The sequence below is a fragment of the Mustela nivalis genome (genome assembly GCF_964662115.1).
Source record: "Mustela nivalis genome assembly, chromosome: 5".
In the NCBI taxonomy this organism is placed as follows: Eukaryota; Metazoa; Chordata; class Mammalia; order Carnivora; family Mustelidae; genus Mustela; species Mustela nivalis.
The window spans coordinates 48849619-48865981 of NC_139024.1; the positions used below are offsets into that span (position 1 = coordinate 48849619).

At 40.9% G+C, this 16363-nt stretch overlaps 1 protein-coding gene across 1 annotated transcript in view; it reads right to left on the bottom strand.

The window, feature by feature from the left end:
* Window positions 1-1653: 1653 nt before the first annotated feature.
* SH3BGRL2 (SH3 domain binding glutamate rich protein like 2) overlaps window positions 1654-16363 on the bottom strand; it is a 75311-nt gene continuing 60601 nt past the window's right edge. Inside the window, exons 3-4 of the mRNA XM_082730272.1 lie at window positions 6446-6518; window positions 1654-2165 (exon numbers count right to left, since the gene is read on the bottom strand). Of these exons, the coding sequence (XP_082586398.1) occupies window positions 6471-6518 (48 nt within the window). The 3' untranslated portion in view covers window positions 1654-2165; window positions 6446-6470. The remainder of the gene's footprint in view (window positions 2166-6445; window positions 6519-16363) is intronic.

The following is a 16363-nucleotide window of genomic DNA, read 5'->3' on the forward strand; positions in this document are numbered from 1 at the left end:
AGACATGTGTTGTAGGATTTTAGGGCATCTCAGATTTTTTTCTGGAGTGAGTGACTAATCTTAACGATTATTTGAATTGATACCAGTCTATTATTTGGGTCATTTTCTCTGGAGCCACTGGACAATGGCAGGACAGTCTGTATCAAAATTGCTAAGACTATATCCGATATGCTATGTCACATAAAATGTGTAATTCATGTACAGATGTCTTTACTAATCCACTCCAGGTTTGTATTTTCAAACACAGGAATTCCATTCCATTTGTTTTTGCATAATTCCCATCAAAAAGTGAAAAAAAAAGTGTGTCATGCTTTCATAATTATATGTCTTATTTATTGCCTACATTCCTGACCAGAAAGAACTCTCTTGGTATGGTATCAGTGAGCACCGAATCCTCTGTAATGTTCCACACCGATGATAGGAAAAATTTTCCACAGACCAGCTGATGGCTTGGTACATCACAAACCTTTTTTCCTCTGTGCCCATATGCTTCAGTGGCAACTGTAGTAGGACGTGTTTATAGCCTGATTCCACCTCTGGCCCTGTCGTTGTACTGCAGTGCTGTGAGTCAGCGCAGTGGGAAGTGGGAGTATTCTTGGAGCTCATCCCATACCGAGCCAGCTAGCAGGAATATCCCTGCACAAAGAAGCGACTGCCAACCACACAAATATTTCTCAAACTAAGTGCTTCACCAGTCCTGCCTCCGCTGAGCCGTATTTTAGCCCCTCGTCAATCTGATATACTTGACACTAGAGAAAGGATGGCAGAGAGTATGTTAGAAAAAGACGGCAGTCATGGCCAGCCTTATGGTTATTTTTATACAAATATATGATGATATGGGGTAGCACATTGCTAAGCGTCTACCCGCAGCCTTGAAAGAAAGTTGTGCCATGAAAGGCCCTGAAGCTAAACATTTGTGACAAAATTAACCCTAGTGATTGTTGGGCCATCCAACCAGAGGCTTCGTGGTTCTCCAGAAGTCATTAGTCAGTCTCTCTTCAAGCCTGAAGCAGTGAAGTTGAGACTAGATCTGGGGAGCTTCCCCCTCAGGTGTTCTACGCTAAAATCCGCGTGTTCTTCTATTTAGAGTTTGTGTGGGGGCAACTCTGAAAGGGTGAACATTGGCTTAGTAACTTAACATTGAGAACACCAATGCAGGGAAGGGCAGGGGAGGTGGTAGAACTACTGTTGGAAAAGGCATGTTCTTGACCAAAGTAGAAAAATTTGTAACATGCGATGTGTTTTCCGACTAGTTATTTCAGTGTCTCTAGGCTTTCACAGGATGGAGAAGTAAACCTGCTTGTTATTTAAGCCCCTGTAATCAGTAGTTGCAGCCCAAACTATTGTTGACAGAGACAAGGTAGCATCAGATTACCGAGAGAAAGTTCCTGAGTTATTTCTTCCGCCATTCTGCTATCTTCCAATGCAAGACAATTGTTTAATAATTTAATAATAAGAGGTACCTGGGTGGCTCAGTGGGTTAAAGCCTCTGCCTTTGGCTTGGGTCATGATCCCAGGGTCCTGGGATAGAGCCCCAGGTTGGGCTCTCTGCTCAGCAGGGAACCTGCTTCCTTCTCTCTCTCTTTCTGTTTGCCTCTCTGCCTACTTGTGATCTCTATCTGTTAAATAAATAAATAAAATCTTTTTAAAAAATAATTTAATAATAAACAATTTATTATTTCCCATAATTCTGTGGGATAGATCCGCTTGGCTGGGAGGTTCCGTCCACATGGCGTCATGTGGCTTACATGGGTAGCTGCATGACCCAGGTACTCAGCTGGGGCTGAGGAACACTGAAGAACACCCAAGAAGTCCTCACTCCCATGTCCCACACCTCAGCTAGGTGCTGATGAAGTCTCTCCATGTGGTCTGCCATTATTCAGTAATGTAGCCCAAGTTTCTTTACACAGTAGCTAGCGCCCACCACAGCAAAGCAGAAACTGCCAGGCCTGGTAGAGCCCAGGCCTGGAGTTAGTGCAGCCTTGCCCCTCACCCTCCATCACGCTGTGTAGGACAAAGCCAGTCACTAAGCCAGCCCAGATTTAAAGGCAGGGGAAACAGACTCTATCTCTTGATGCGGTAAGTGGTCTACTGCAGGTAGAAGGATGGAAAATGTGTTGGCAGCCATTTTTGTAGATGGTCTATATGCAAAGAGATGGATGTTCCTAAAAGGACAAAAAAAAAAAAAAAAAAAGGTAAGATGGAGTAGAACCCAGATGCTCGCTTTTCTGGCACATAAAACACATTGTCTCAGTCAGATCTCGGCCTTACTTTCTAGTCAGTCACTATTTAATCACTTGACCCTATAGAAAGTTGATACTGCTGGGAAAAGGGATGATGCATGTTTTCGTAGACGTGGCCACCTAGAATGGCACAATCTGTGGTGACCATGTTCTAAGATTGAGCTTTCAGAGTACAAGTTCCCACACTAGTTTTTCAGCGTATGCTGAGCTGAGCTGATTCACTGAAGCAAACACATTACACACAGATATGCACACACACATGACAATCAAATTGTCAACTTATTAATTTGAAACTGGAAAAATAGCTAAGTAATCCAGAATATTGTTTTCTGATCTGTATATCTTTTCGTAGAATTTGGACAATCTACTTGGAAAGCCAAATTATTTCTGGAGGTCACTTAAGGAAAATTAGAATCAGAATGGAGGAATTAGATTATCTTAATGTGGTGTCCTCTTCTACGAGGTTTAAAGGAAGTGCCTGCCAAGTGGGCAGTTAGTTAGACTACTGGTTCCCTGGCTAAATCAAATCCGTAGTCTGTCTGTGTACAGCCTTCAAGCTAAGAATGACAGTGTTATAAAGAAGAACAAAGAAATATACAACCGAGACCATAGGTGACTAGGAAAGCTTAAGGTATTTACTATCTGGACTTTTACAGAAGAAAGCATACTGAGCCCTGAGCTAGACGGCAAGCTACTTGACAGAAGGTATTCTCTGTTTCTCCTAGAACAGTGTTTACAAACTGCATGTCACACCCAATAGAGGGCTTTGAAACTAAGTTACTGGGTAGAAATCAGTATGTTAAAGGCCCAGTTGTGTCCTCTAATATGCATTTGTTAAAGTCCTAATCCCCAGTATGTCAGAATGTGATTGTATTTGGAGATGGGACTTTCAAAGAGATAATTAAGTTAATATGAGGCTATGATGGTGGGTCCCAATTCAATATGGTTGGTGTCCTATAAGAAGAGGAAATTTGGATACAGACACATACTGAGGAAAGACCATGGGAAGACACAGGGAGAAGACAGCTGTCTATAAGAGGGGCAAAGGTGTCAGAAGAAACCAACCTTGTTGACACCTCGATTTGAGACTTTCAGCCTCAGAACTGTGACAAAACACATTTCTGTTGTTCAAGCCACTCTGTGTGTTATCCTTTGTTATGGTGGCCTTGGCAAACTAACACACAGGAATTTTAGAAATATGCAATAGACTGAATGGAAAATGTCAGGGAGCCCTGTATAGTAAAAGAATAAATATTGTTTAATATGGTTTTATTATTATAAGTATATGGTATGTATGTGTTGGGGAATTGATATCCATGATGTATTTCTCAACATGGCTCATGGTCAAAAAGTTTGAGAGCTACTGACTTAGAATATAGTGGGCGCTCAATGTGTTTGCTAAATAATAACTTGCATCATTGTGTCAGGGCCCCATCTGGGGCTCAATGACATTTCTGCTCTTAACTGTCTTTCCCTGTAAGGACCTCTCTCTTCCTCTTTACATTACTTCTGGTATCATGTTGTGATCACTTAGGGTATGATCCTCTTTTATACTGTCATGTCCCTAATTCTACCCTAAATCCAATTCTGCTATTCACAGGGTCTTAACTGCTTCTTGATTTGTGTGGCTTCTGATCATTTTCAAAACATCTCCAAACAGCTAATTTCCTTCATTTTTTTGGGATGTAGCAGATATCTGTCATTTTTATACGACCAGCATGGATACTGACAAATGGCAATATCCTTCCAACTTCTCTTTTGGGGAACCTATCCATACTCCATGTGGTTCTGGAAAGCTGTTCTGTTCGGTGGGTATGTGACCCAAACTGGTCAAGGTCTTCCCTGATATTTGATATATGGTTCTTAGTTTTAAGGACTATGGGAACCCAGAGATGTTTTTCCTTTAGCATGGTGTACGCACTGTGGAATGAGGCCAGACCCAGACTCGAGCAGAGAGTTGGAGAGAAAGAACTCTGGCAACATGGCTGGAGGCCCGTGACCCAGCCGTGCCTAACAGCTTAACTTCAGCCCTCAAATCAGTATTCTCTTGTCACTGCTTGAATTTAACAAGACGGGTGGGTTCTATTTGCTTCACATCCGTGTTACCGTTGGGTTAGAGTTGGCTATAAGTGCTGGTTATGTGGGCTGATAATAAACACCAGGCTACCCAATGAGAAGTACTGGTGTGTTGATAAAGGTGGATTTAAGGAAAGATGATAGAATCTGGTTTAGGTACTGAGTGAAATCAATTATTTACACTATGCAAGTGGAAAGGAGATGTGTTAACTAGGAAAGATGACGGTAAACAAAGAGTGTTAAATGAATGAAGATCATGTACAAGAGGTCCGCCTGTATGGCCAACAACAGAACTAAACCAATTAGCCAGCAGTTTTAAACCTTTCAGATTTATGATGTTTTGTTTAGAGGAGTAAATTATTGTATGACAAAGATAGTAATTACCCCGTCCATTTTTAGTTTTACTTAAAAAAAAAAAAAAAAAACCGTAAAAATTAGGGAAACAAAGGTATAGCTTCAAAATCAGGTTTTAGTGAGTTAGACTAGACCAGAAGGCAAAATCTGTGTATCTCTGTCTAGTCACCCAGGTGTCTGTGAGGCTCTGCCTTTGACCTCTATAGAAGCCTTGCTGTGGGTTTTGTTTCCTGAGTCGAATAGATCCCCAAAGTGTACATTTTTGGAAGACACTAAATTAATTGCCATGATAAAAAAACATCCCTGTAGCTCATGGACTGTCAAACATTAAGAAAGTACAATAACTTGAAGCTCACCCAATTTTTAATGCACTAAAGAATTACACCGAGACTGAAAACACAGCGAGATTAATAGGGGGCCTAGTGGATGGAGAGTTTCCAACACACTGTGTAGCATATACAGCCAGCTGAGAAGTTACTAGTGCTGCAGGACAATAGGCAGGCTTCACTTCATACACTGAATGAGACAGCACAAAACTAAAGACACTCTCAACAGCCACAGTTTAGAGTCACCCCTATCTTGATCACTTATTTCCAACTTCCTTCTCTGTTTTCCTTCTGTAAAAATCTCCATAGAGCCTCTAACACCACTGATCTCCATTTTATCACTTTTATTTCTTTTTTTCTGGGCTCCCTGTGCTTTAGTTGACTTTTATAAGATTTTGGCTGAAGGATTCTCCTTTTCAAGTGGCTTGCTTGCTGCCGTAAGAGTCCTTAAAATCACACCTGCTATTATATGTCCACTTGCCCCAACTTAGATTTTTTTTTTCCTTAGTAACTTTCTTTATGCATTCACTGGTCCTATTCCATTTCTACTGACTGTCTTTCAATTTCAGCAATTCTTTCTCACATTTTTTGGGCATACACTAAGGAGCTCACCCCAAAGTTCCAGAATGTCATATCCAAAGGATGTGTTTTAGTGCTTGTTTGACCTTTCTTTGAAACTCTTCTCTCTCTCAGCTTTCCATACAGTATTTTCACTGTTTTTTTGTTTTGTTTTGTTTTGTTTTTTTCTACTTCTCAGGGTGGTCATTCATTTTCCTTTCCTGGATTAACTCAGCCCAGCCATTGTGCTGTCCAATGGAGAATTGCACCATCTGGGTGTTTCACCTGCGTCTCAAACTCTGTCTGAAAGCAGCCTCACTATTTCCTCTATCTTAGTTAATTGTATCCATCAATGAAACCAGAAATACGAGATCACCCTTCACTCCTCCCTCTCCTTAACAGCTAATGAGGCATCTCCATGGCCATGACTCTAGTTCCAACCCTGTCAACCCTGAATTCACTTTCTAATGGATCTTCATCTTTATTCTTCCACAGATCACCCTTCCCCACAGCCCATCTTCTCTCACTGCCCACTCTGTGGTTTTCTACAAATGCAAACATGATTCTTGGGCACGCTTGCGTGAAATCTTCCAATACATTCTACCATCTCCCGCAGTGCTTCTGAACCTCAGCCTGACTCTGAATCAGTAGTTGCTTGCTAAAACATGATTTTGACTGGGGCTGGGGTGTGGCAGTCTCCCTTTGCTGCTGCTGCTGCTCCTTGGACCACATTTTGAGTAGCAAGTGTTCTAGATTCATGTCCGAATCCCATAGCCCCTTATAGTCTGCTCCCTGCTTATTGTGATAGCTGCAGTTCTTGACATTGTTGGGAAAACACCTGTGATGCCTCAGTCATTCCAACCCTTCATTCCACCTTGATCCACTGACCTTCACGGTTTTCTAGCCACATTTCTCATTTCATTTGTAGGCCAATTTCAGGAAGTACCAGCTGGGGATTAGTCTATATTCAAAAGAGAAAAATCAAATAAAATTTCCATAATAACAGAGGAATACATGTTTTACAAGCTCTTAAGTGTGAAATGGTTCAATAATATCACATTTGTTTCACATTTCTTAACAATTCACCTTTGGGTCTTTACCATGGCAATCTTTTTTTCTTAATGAAAATCTCACTAAAATTTTCATGAGGCCAGCAGTGAGGGAACAGAACTATATTAAGAGTCTTATGAAAAATATATTATACATCTTTCTCTAGATATTGTCTTTTAATATTTTCATTGGATTATCAATTGCTTATCTTCATTCCAGCTTTATGACTCCTTTTTATTTTATCATTAGAAGTGGTTAATAAAAGGGTAGATTAAAATACATTTGGCTGTTTGATCAGGGTTGAACATAATTTCCTACACCACAGGCACTCGAAAGTAATGTTTATGTGAGAGAAGATTGACCTCCCCTTTCTCTGAGCCCAGAACAGATCTCATCATAGGAAGAACAGTCTCTCCTAAAGAAGTTGAGCCATTAGGTTCGCCCCTATCTCCTGCCACTTCCGGCAGCACAAGCCAACATCTTATTAATCATGGGAGCTGTTGCGCTATTTTACACCTTTCTGTACTTTTGCATATGCTGTTTTCTTTGCTTAAAACTCCCTTCCTCACCCCCGTAGCTAACTCTCCTTGATGTTTCAGAGTTAGGTTGAATGGCACCTTGAATTAGGAAGCCCAAACGGATTGCCTCAGCGGAGCTAGCTTCTTACTGAGTTCCCTACGTAAACACAGCTGGTCCTGCTGGAAGATCTGATTTTTTGCACAACCCCTATCCCCACCCCGTTAGAGGCAGGGACCTTCCAGCTCCTGTGCCTGGCTGGCACAGTGTTCACCTATAAGGTGCTTGTGGTAGGTGGAATAATGCTGTCCCCCTCCTGAAGATGTCCACGTCTTAAACCCCTGAACCTGTGAATGTGTTACTTTACATTGGCCAAAGGGAATTTGCAGATGGAATTAATGATCTTGAAATGGAGAGTTTATCCTGGATTATCGTGAGTGGGCCCAATCTCATCACATGGATCCTATTGAGATGGAAGAAGAGCCAGAATCAAAGGAGATGTCAAGTGAAAACAGAGGCCGAGGGATGCAGTCCTGAGCTAAGGCAGGCAGGTAGCTTCCAGAAGCTGGAAAAGGCAAGGAAATGGGTTTTCTCCTAGAACCAGCAGAAAAGAATGCATCCCTGCCAACAACTTGGTTTGAGCCTGTAAGAACCCATTTTGGACTTCTGACCTCCTGAACCCCAAGATACATTGTTTCAAGACACTAAATTTGGGTAATCTGCAGCAACAGCAGCAGTAGGAAACTAATGTGGTGCTCAATTAATGTTCTTTTACAGAACGCCTGAATTAAAAAAATGCCTCAGGGTCATCTTCTCTCTCCTCCTGTTCTATCTGCTCTTTCTCCCTGAGATGTGAGGAAAGCTGCAAGCAATGGCCCTAGGAGAGCTGCTTGGTCCAGCGGGGTCAGGGCTGGGCAGGAAGGTGGGGGGCTTCCCACTACATCATTCCACCAAAACAGGAAGTCACACTTCATTAAATATTTTCTATCACCTCTTGGTGCAAGACCCTGTGGTTGGTGCTGTGGGAAATCTTATTTGGTCTATAGTTTACTTTTGAATTCCCTAGAACTCTTTGAGAATAAGCACTGCATTACAGTAAATTCACACCTGGCGATCAACCTCTGCGCCCTGCCCCCAGCCTCCCCCTCCCCCCAACCCCCTAGTTCCCTGCCTGCCCCAGAGGTGCTAGAATGCCCACCTCCTTTGAGAACACGTGTTTCCTGACCCACTTAGGTAATTTTCTGAAATAGTGCAGTTTTCCCTTCCCCAGACCTTCATTTCCAGTTTAACGTACATAAATGTGTACTGAAAAAGACTTTTTTAAAAGGTAAATTTCCTTTTCACCATTATCCTCACAGGGCTTTTTAATCACTACGGTGACAAGTGAAATGCCCATAGCTCTGTGACTGTGCTAAGCTGCCAGGCCTCTAGGTGTCGCCACCAGCCAAGTCCTGTTGAAGGGTGTCTGGCCCCATACATACTAGCAGAGCATGTGGTTTTTTTCAAATTATTCAGGAAAAAAAAATATGGTTTTCCTCTGTTACATATATACATTTATATATTCCCTTCTAGCTCTAGTTTGCTGTGCAAAATTCAAACTAAGAGAATAAATGATAGGCGTAGTGACTTTTTAATTTCATTATTTTGTTTTATTTTCCACATCAGCACTGGAGTATGAGGGATTTTGTTGGGCTCTCAGAATATTCATCAAAGAGGCACTCAGTTCCATAAATTCACAAAAAATTGTTTTTCTTGTACAATACCATTTTAATATTTTCCCTTCCTTTAGATCTGCATACAGTTTTGGAGGCTACAGAGTTGATTTGATTTTCAAACCAGGTAGAAAGCAGCAAACATTGAAGAGTGGATACATTTAGAGTTCTGGAAATACTCTGAAAGTTCACTAGTCACTGATACTCGGTTCTTCCCCATTCTGAAATTTTACAACTTATAAATGTAAATATATGGGGCTCCTGGGTGGCTCAGTCAGTTGAACGGCTCAGGTCATGATCTCAAGGTCCTGGGATCCAGCCCCACATCAGGCTCCCTGCTCAGTGGGGAGTCTGCTTCTCCCTCTGCCACTCCCCCTGCTCTTTCTCTGTCTCTCAAAAAGAAATAAAATCTTTAAAAATAAATAAATAATGGAAATACATGGTATTTCAAAATCTGAGTGGGAGAATTCTGAAGGGCTCAGAAGGATGAAAACCCTGCCCTCCAGGACTGCTCCTTTCTGATTTCATCATTTGTCTCCACCTTGCCACATCCAGAAGAGTTGTCTGCTTTGACTTCAAAACATGTGACGGACTTTTACAAAAATCAGTTCCGTTGCTTTCCTTTCTCCCTTACACTAGCACAGCCTCCTCTGTTCACAAGTCCTTGTTTGTGCTGTGGCTCTGCCCCTACCTTCTGCTATTCTGCTTTCATCCTCTCTCCGCGATTCTTGTCCCTGACCTTGGAATCACTGCAGCTTGCTTCTGATGGCTGTGAGAGGTCACATTTCGTCGGCTACGGCAAGATTGACATTGAATAACTGGAAAGAATTTTCTGTTGAAAGATACTTCTTGCCTCGTTTTTCTTTAAACTAAGATTTAGCAGACCTATGTGTACACACAGAAACCACACACACATACGCACACACACATAGAAAGAAAATGAGAACTTTCCAAATCTTGCATTTAATATTTATACAGTCATTTTCTGAAAGCTTTGAATATAACCAAAGCTACTGTTAGGCAAAGAACTTTGACTATAATGAAGGTTATTGTAAGACAAGAGAACATGCTGTTTTTATCATCCACCCACTTGCTCTCCCCAAGAAAAATACTGAACAGCAGTTAGCTCATTTTAAGGGCTATATCTAGTTGCTGCTAAACTGGCAGACTTCTGTCGGGCTTCTAAAAGCAATTCGTATTGATTTCTGACTTTAGGGCTAAAATTAATAAGGAGCCCAGGAAGGCCAGGGTTTTTCCTTGAACAGAGAAAAAACCCAAAGGTTATGTTAGTGACTGAATTTTCTGCACTAGTTAAGGATTAAAAAAAAAAAAAGGAAAGAAAGAGAGAGAGAGAGTACATATATTAAAGACTATCAGTCACATTGAAAAATGGGCAGTTATATAATAAAAGTTAATATCAGATTTTGGTCTCTTTTTATTGTAAGCCAGCAGTGACCCTTCCATTTGCCTATTAGAGAAAGTAGAATGTTTTGTGAGCTAATCATTCTGTAAAATAATACCTCCCTGGCCTGTGTGTTATTAGATGGCAAACTCTGGGTTTGTGGAGTAAGAGTAATTCATTCCTGGAACCAAGACTAATGTTACTACTGATTTATAGACACCTGTAAAATCCGTATCATAGAGCCCAAGAATTAAAATGGCACAGAGCATCTCTAGTGAGGCTCCTCACCCACCACTGCAGAAATCCTTTTTACGAGTGGGCTTGGCGGCACCACCATCACCTCAACAATGAGAGATCCTACTATGACGGAGGTAACACTAGAAGCTATTTTCTTTTTAAGTTTCTTTAAAATTTTTATTTATTTATTTGACAGAGATCACAAGTAGGCAGAGAGGCAGGCAGAGAGAGAGGAAGGGAAGTAGGCTCCCTGCTGAGCAGAGAGCCTGATGCAGGACTCGATTCCACGACCCTGGGGTCATGACCTGAGCTGAAGGCAAAGGCTTTAACCCACTGAGCCACCCAGGTGCCCCTAGAAGCTATTTTTATATTCCCAATCAAGTCCAGAATGGTGTTGGTACTCTTTTTTTTTTAAAGATTTTATTTATTTATTTGACAGAGAGAGAGATCACAAGTCGGCGGAGAGTCAGGCAGAGAGAGAGAGAAGAGAGAAGCAGGCTCCCGCTGAGCAAAGAGCCCGATGCGGGGCTCGATCCCAGGACACTGAGATCATGACCCGAGCCGAAGGCAGCGGCTTAATCCACTGAGCCACCCAGGCGCCCCTGTGTTGGTACTCTTAATATCTACTTGTTACTCTTGATTTAGTAAATGTGTCTCAGTATCACACAAAAGCCTCAAGTACCGGTGAGAAAAATCAAAACAGAAAACGGGCACAGCAAGCATTCCAGTAGCAAGGCTAGAGAGAGCCACAGCTAAGGAATGGACTGTTCTGGAGTGGTCATCCTTGGAAGCCAATTACTTTCTCAGCAAAATTAATTTCTCTTTCACTTCAGGTTCACTTAAAAGTTAATAAAAGGAAGAATATCTGGCAGGATCATCTATCTCTCCATCTACCCACTCGCTTAATTTCTAGCCACCATGAACTGAGAGTCTGGGAATGCACATAATCATTGGATTTAATTGGATCTGGCACATTCTATTTCCTAATAACCTTCTGCCTTGTCTTCCATTAGAGGTAAAATCTTTTAGGGTGAGAGGATAGGTCAGACTTTACAGAGAAGTTTTTCAATTTTCTGTTTGCCATAGGACTAAATTAAAAACAAGAAGATTTAAGAGCCAATAGCTATGTCCTTTATGGAAGTACTGGGTTCTTGGTATTTATTGTTGAGGAATTAGAGATTCTAGTGCAAGGCTAAGACCAATGTTCTAAAAATAGGTTGGTGTGTATCCTCTGATAACTGATTAATGAAGAGTCCTTTCTAAAAGCTTTAAACATATACTTTAGCATCATGCTTTTTCATTTAAATAGTACTTTGTTTTCAATGTGAAACTGAGAACCACAAAGCAAGGAAGACTAGAAGTCATGAAGTCATGTCACATCCTAAGATTTGCATCTTTCTGTAATGTTTGTGTTTGTGACATGAAGCTCACCAGCTTAGGTAATGACTGAGTTGCCAACTTCCTACAATGAAGTTTTGGATACTTGACAGCAAGGCATCAGTGTTGCTTGTAATGCAAATTTTCACTTAAACTGCCTAAACTTCACAAAACACTGATAATCCTTTTGCTCTTAATAAACATGCCTAATTCCCTAAGAGAAGTCACAAAGGAAATTCATTTATGATACATGCCAGCTATTGATCGATCACGTCTTAGCTCCAAATTTCACCCTCAAACATTCTGTAATCATGGACAGAATCCCTTTAAGCAGGTCTCCCTCACGTGAGTCCAATGTTAAGCTTTCTCAGTTGTAGGCTCTCCTGTGTGAGAGCACGGTGGGTCAGTTGTATGGGTCTGATGGTGCTGCCTTCTCTTGCGGTGGTGGTGGGGGGTTGTCGCAGAGCACAGGGTCCCACAGAGACCTGGAGCTCTGGCCCAGCCATAACCTCCCTCAGCCCCCTTGACATGGACTCACGCTTCTAGTCTCCTCTGTCTGTCCTGCATCTTGACTCCCTCTGCAAGCCTCCATGCCTGGCCAGAGCTCCCGGGCCCCTGACCGCACTGGAGTTTGCTTGCTGTTGCACATGACTGGAGACCAGCCAGCAAACCTCGATGCCATCAACCAGTTAGCTGCAACCTTGACACCCACCCCCCACCAGGAGCTCTGAAGCCCCACTTCCCTCCCAAGTTTGTCCCTCCTTGGGTATTCTCCCTTAGCCCTGCAGTAAAACATAAGTGTTCTTATATCTGATAGTCACTTCTTTCTCAGTGCTTGGGAATTCTTTGTATTTAATTTCCTGTACAAATAACCATGTGGTGTTTACCTCTCGCTTGGTTACAGACTGATAAAAACACACTTCACTTAGTGACTGGTAATTGTCAGCAGAAAGAACGCAAGGGATAGGCGTGACAGAGATACAGTAAGAGAAGAACTAGACTTCTCAGCTCATGGCCCTACTTTCGATGATCTATTAGACTGTTGAACACATACTAATAATCCATGTATTTTATTTGACTGTAGGGTCAGCTTTTATGTAAGAAATTTATTGTATGCAAGTTAAAAAAGGACGTACCAGTAATTCATCTCTCTTAATATAAAGCTGACCCAAACCAAATGGTATAAAACACACACACACACACACACCAAGAAGTTAGCTTCTGAGATACTAAGCAGTGAACATTTATGCTCACAAGTAAATTACAAAGAGTACTACACTTTCACAAACATCACACAAACAGAATATCAATACTGGGTGTCAACAAACTCACATAATGGTCTTAATACAGAAGAGATAATGGTTCTGGCTTTTATAACAACAAATTTGGGTTTCACTGGGGACCGATGATTACACCCTCCCTAAAATGGGAAAATGCTATTTTCTTTCTCAGATGTTTACCAGGTAAAAAAAATATATAAGCTGAGATACAAAGAAAAAAAAAATATGACTTACTAGCACAGAGTTCTTGGGCTTTGGCTGGACAGCTTATTTGGTGACTCTTAGTTCTACTACAAATTATGAGAAGGATGCTCTTCCAATCAGCAAAAAATTAGAATGTAAATTTTAACTCTATTGAAAATACTATTCAATAAAGAGCTATTTGCAATGAAAATGCAGTAATGTTTTCAGTAATGGTGAAAACACTGGAGAAAACAGATCTTCCCCATCATCTAAAATCTATTCTCTCCTGAAATTACCCAATTTTCAGGAAGATGGCCATCTCTTGAGGTAGACACCACTCCCACCCAAATTCCCCTATCACAACCTGTCATTTTGCCTGCATATCCGTGATTCCAGCAGTAGGTCTGTCCACCCTTACTGCAGATGTACCGGTTATATGCTGGGGTTCTAGAGGACAGAGCCCCTCTGGAATTGTCTCAGAGTTAGCCTGGTCTCTAAATGAGTCAATGACAGGGAACAGGTTTCCTGCAGTCATTCAGAAGCCACCCACAAGTCTGAATGCCATAGTCATTTCACCTGCCAGATATGTAACTGCTAAAATTCTGTTTGCCCGGTCACTTTATGACTAGAATGGGAAACTTGTCAGGATTCAGTTTCTCATTTTGATTCTGACGGTGTAATAATACATACTTACTAGGCATGTAAAATAGTAGAGCAAGGGAAGCTGCAGCTGGAGGCATTCCTTCTGCCTGCCAATCTGGAGAGTAAAAATATCACTGCTGTCATCACTTCTGCTACCTGTACTAGTTGAGTAGGATGTGGCTAGGAGCAGATTGTTTAGGAGTGGTTTACCACTAAAGACAGGCAGGGAGAGAGAAGAAGGTAAATCCGGTCTAGGATAACAGAGTCAATGCCAAATTACAGGTCTTTTTTTTTTTTTTTAAAGATTTATTTATTTATTTAAAATTACGGGTCTTTTTGCCCCGACTATTGATCTCAGAGTCATCTTTGAATCTGGCTTTGAATCCAGAGCCCAGAATCTGTATTTCAGTCTAGGGATGTTATTAATATGTGGCATGAAATGGATTGATATGAAGAAAAATACTACCCCAATTTAATACTTTGGGATAGTAATATCAATAAGCTACATCAAATGAACATGAGAAATGTTCATCTATAATTTATCTCAGACAGATTCTGTGGGGCTATTCCATCCATCCTGAAAGGATAAAGCCTACATACTATGGTAGTTCATGAGAATGACAAATAATGAGCCCCAAAGCAACATACAAAACAGCTATGTGAAACACAGATAGTTGGCATCTGTTGGCATACAAGGACTATAATACAATCACTCTCATTTCAGGGAAGGGTCCCAAACAAAATAATTAAACAACAACAATAATAACGTCAAACAACAACAACAACAACAAAACCCAGGGCACCTGGGTGGCTCAGTCAGTTACACATCTGCCTTCGGCTCAAGTCATGATCCCAGGGTCCTGGGATTCAGTCCCAATTGGGCTCCTTGCTCAGTGGGGAGCCTGCTTCTCCTTCTGCCTGCTGCTGCTCTCTCTGACAAGTAAATAAATAAAACTTTTAAGAAACAAAACAAAACCCATTCTCCTACTTAACAGCTACTGTCGCCGTCCATTTTTTTAATGACAAAATGTAGGTTTTCCCCCAAAACCGTTTCGCTGAGAGTAGCAACAAGAAAATGGCTTAAAACCCTGAGCAAAAAAGGGAAGATATTTTCCCTTAATACTCACATTCTGTTTTAATCTTTGGCAATGAGACCAGAGAAAAATGTGCAAAAAGTAGATTATCCGTATATTCCTATGAGCTCAAATGAGTTTTACAGATACAGACAATTAACATTTTAGGAAATCTAGGATAAAATCCTATTGATATTTATCACTGTTTGGCAGATTATAGATGCATCTGTATGGTTCATTAAATTTCCTCTTTAAAAAGAGGGGCGACTGGGTGGCTCAGGTCATGATCCCAGGGTGCTGGGATCGAGTCCCACGTGGAGTTCTCTGCTCGGCAGGGAGCCTGCTTCTCCCTCTCTCTCTGCTTGCCTCTCTGCCTACTTGTGATCTCTGTCAAATAAATAAATAAAATCTTAAAGAAGAAAAAAAAAAAGAAAACACACACACACACAGACCACCATGACTGTTTACAGATGTGGACCAATTAGAGAGGAGATACCACTTTGTAAGGCAATAAAGGAACAAGAGGTTAGATACAGAGAGATGCCCCATATTACCATACACAGAGAGATTACTCTTTTTATCCCAGGGAATAAAAGAACCTCCCTCTTCACTACAAAAGTGCTTCAAGCTAGAAGGACAAAAAAGCAAAATGAGAAAAACATCTTTCTTGGCAGTATTAGAAAATTATATTCCAAAAGATGTTCACACTTTCATTTTACAAATGAAAGAAGGAGCATTATGCCAAAAACCCCAAAAACCTTTTAAAGGTTTTGTAAATTCTATTGTAAATTCAGGCAAAGGTTGGTATGGAAATAGTACCATCCAAGAGGACTATAACACAAGCTATACATGTAATTTAACATTTTATAGTGGCTACCTTAAAAAAAGTAAATTCATTTTAATATTAATTTAACCCAATATGCCCCAAATATGATCATTTAAAAATGCAGTCAATATAAGAAGAATCAGTAAGTTATTTTACATTCTTTCCTTCATACTACATCTTCTAGTATGCCAGGATCCTATTAAAAAGCTATTAAAAATGCTGTCCCTGGGCAGCAAGAGCCTCAGAAGATAAGGCTGCATGGTAATTTCTCATTCTTATACCCATCAGTCAGTTCAGACACATGAAAACATGCTATGAGCACATCACATTGTGTTATATTCATAGGCTACAGATCTAACTCATTCAGCTTAAGGATTATTTAACTATGAGTAAAGGTTCAAAACAATCTATAACTTAAAGTAACTTTTTTGATGTCCTTTTAAGTATAGTATCATTTTGGCCTAGCGTAATCTTACATGTTGGTAAACTAAGGAAATGTGCATATATA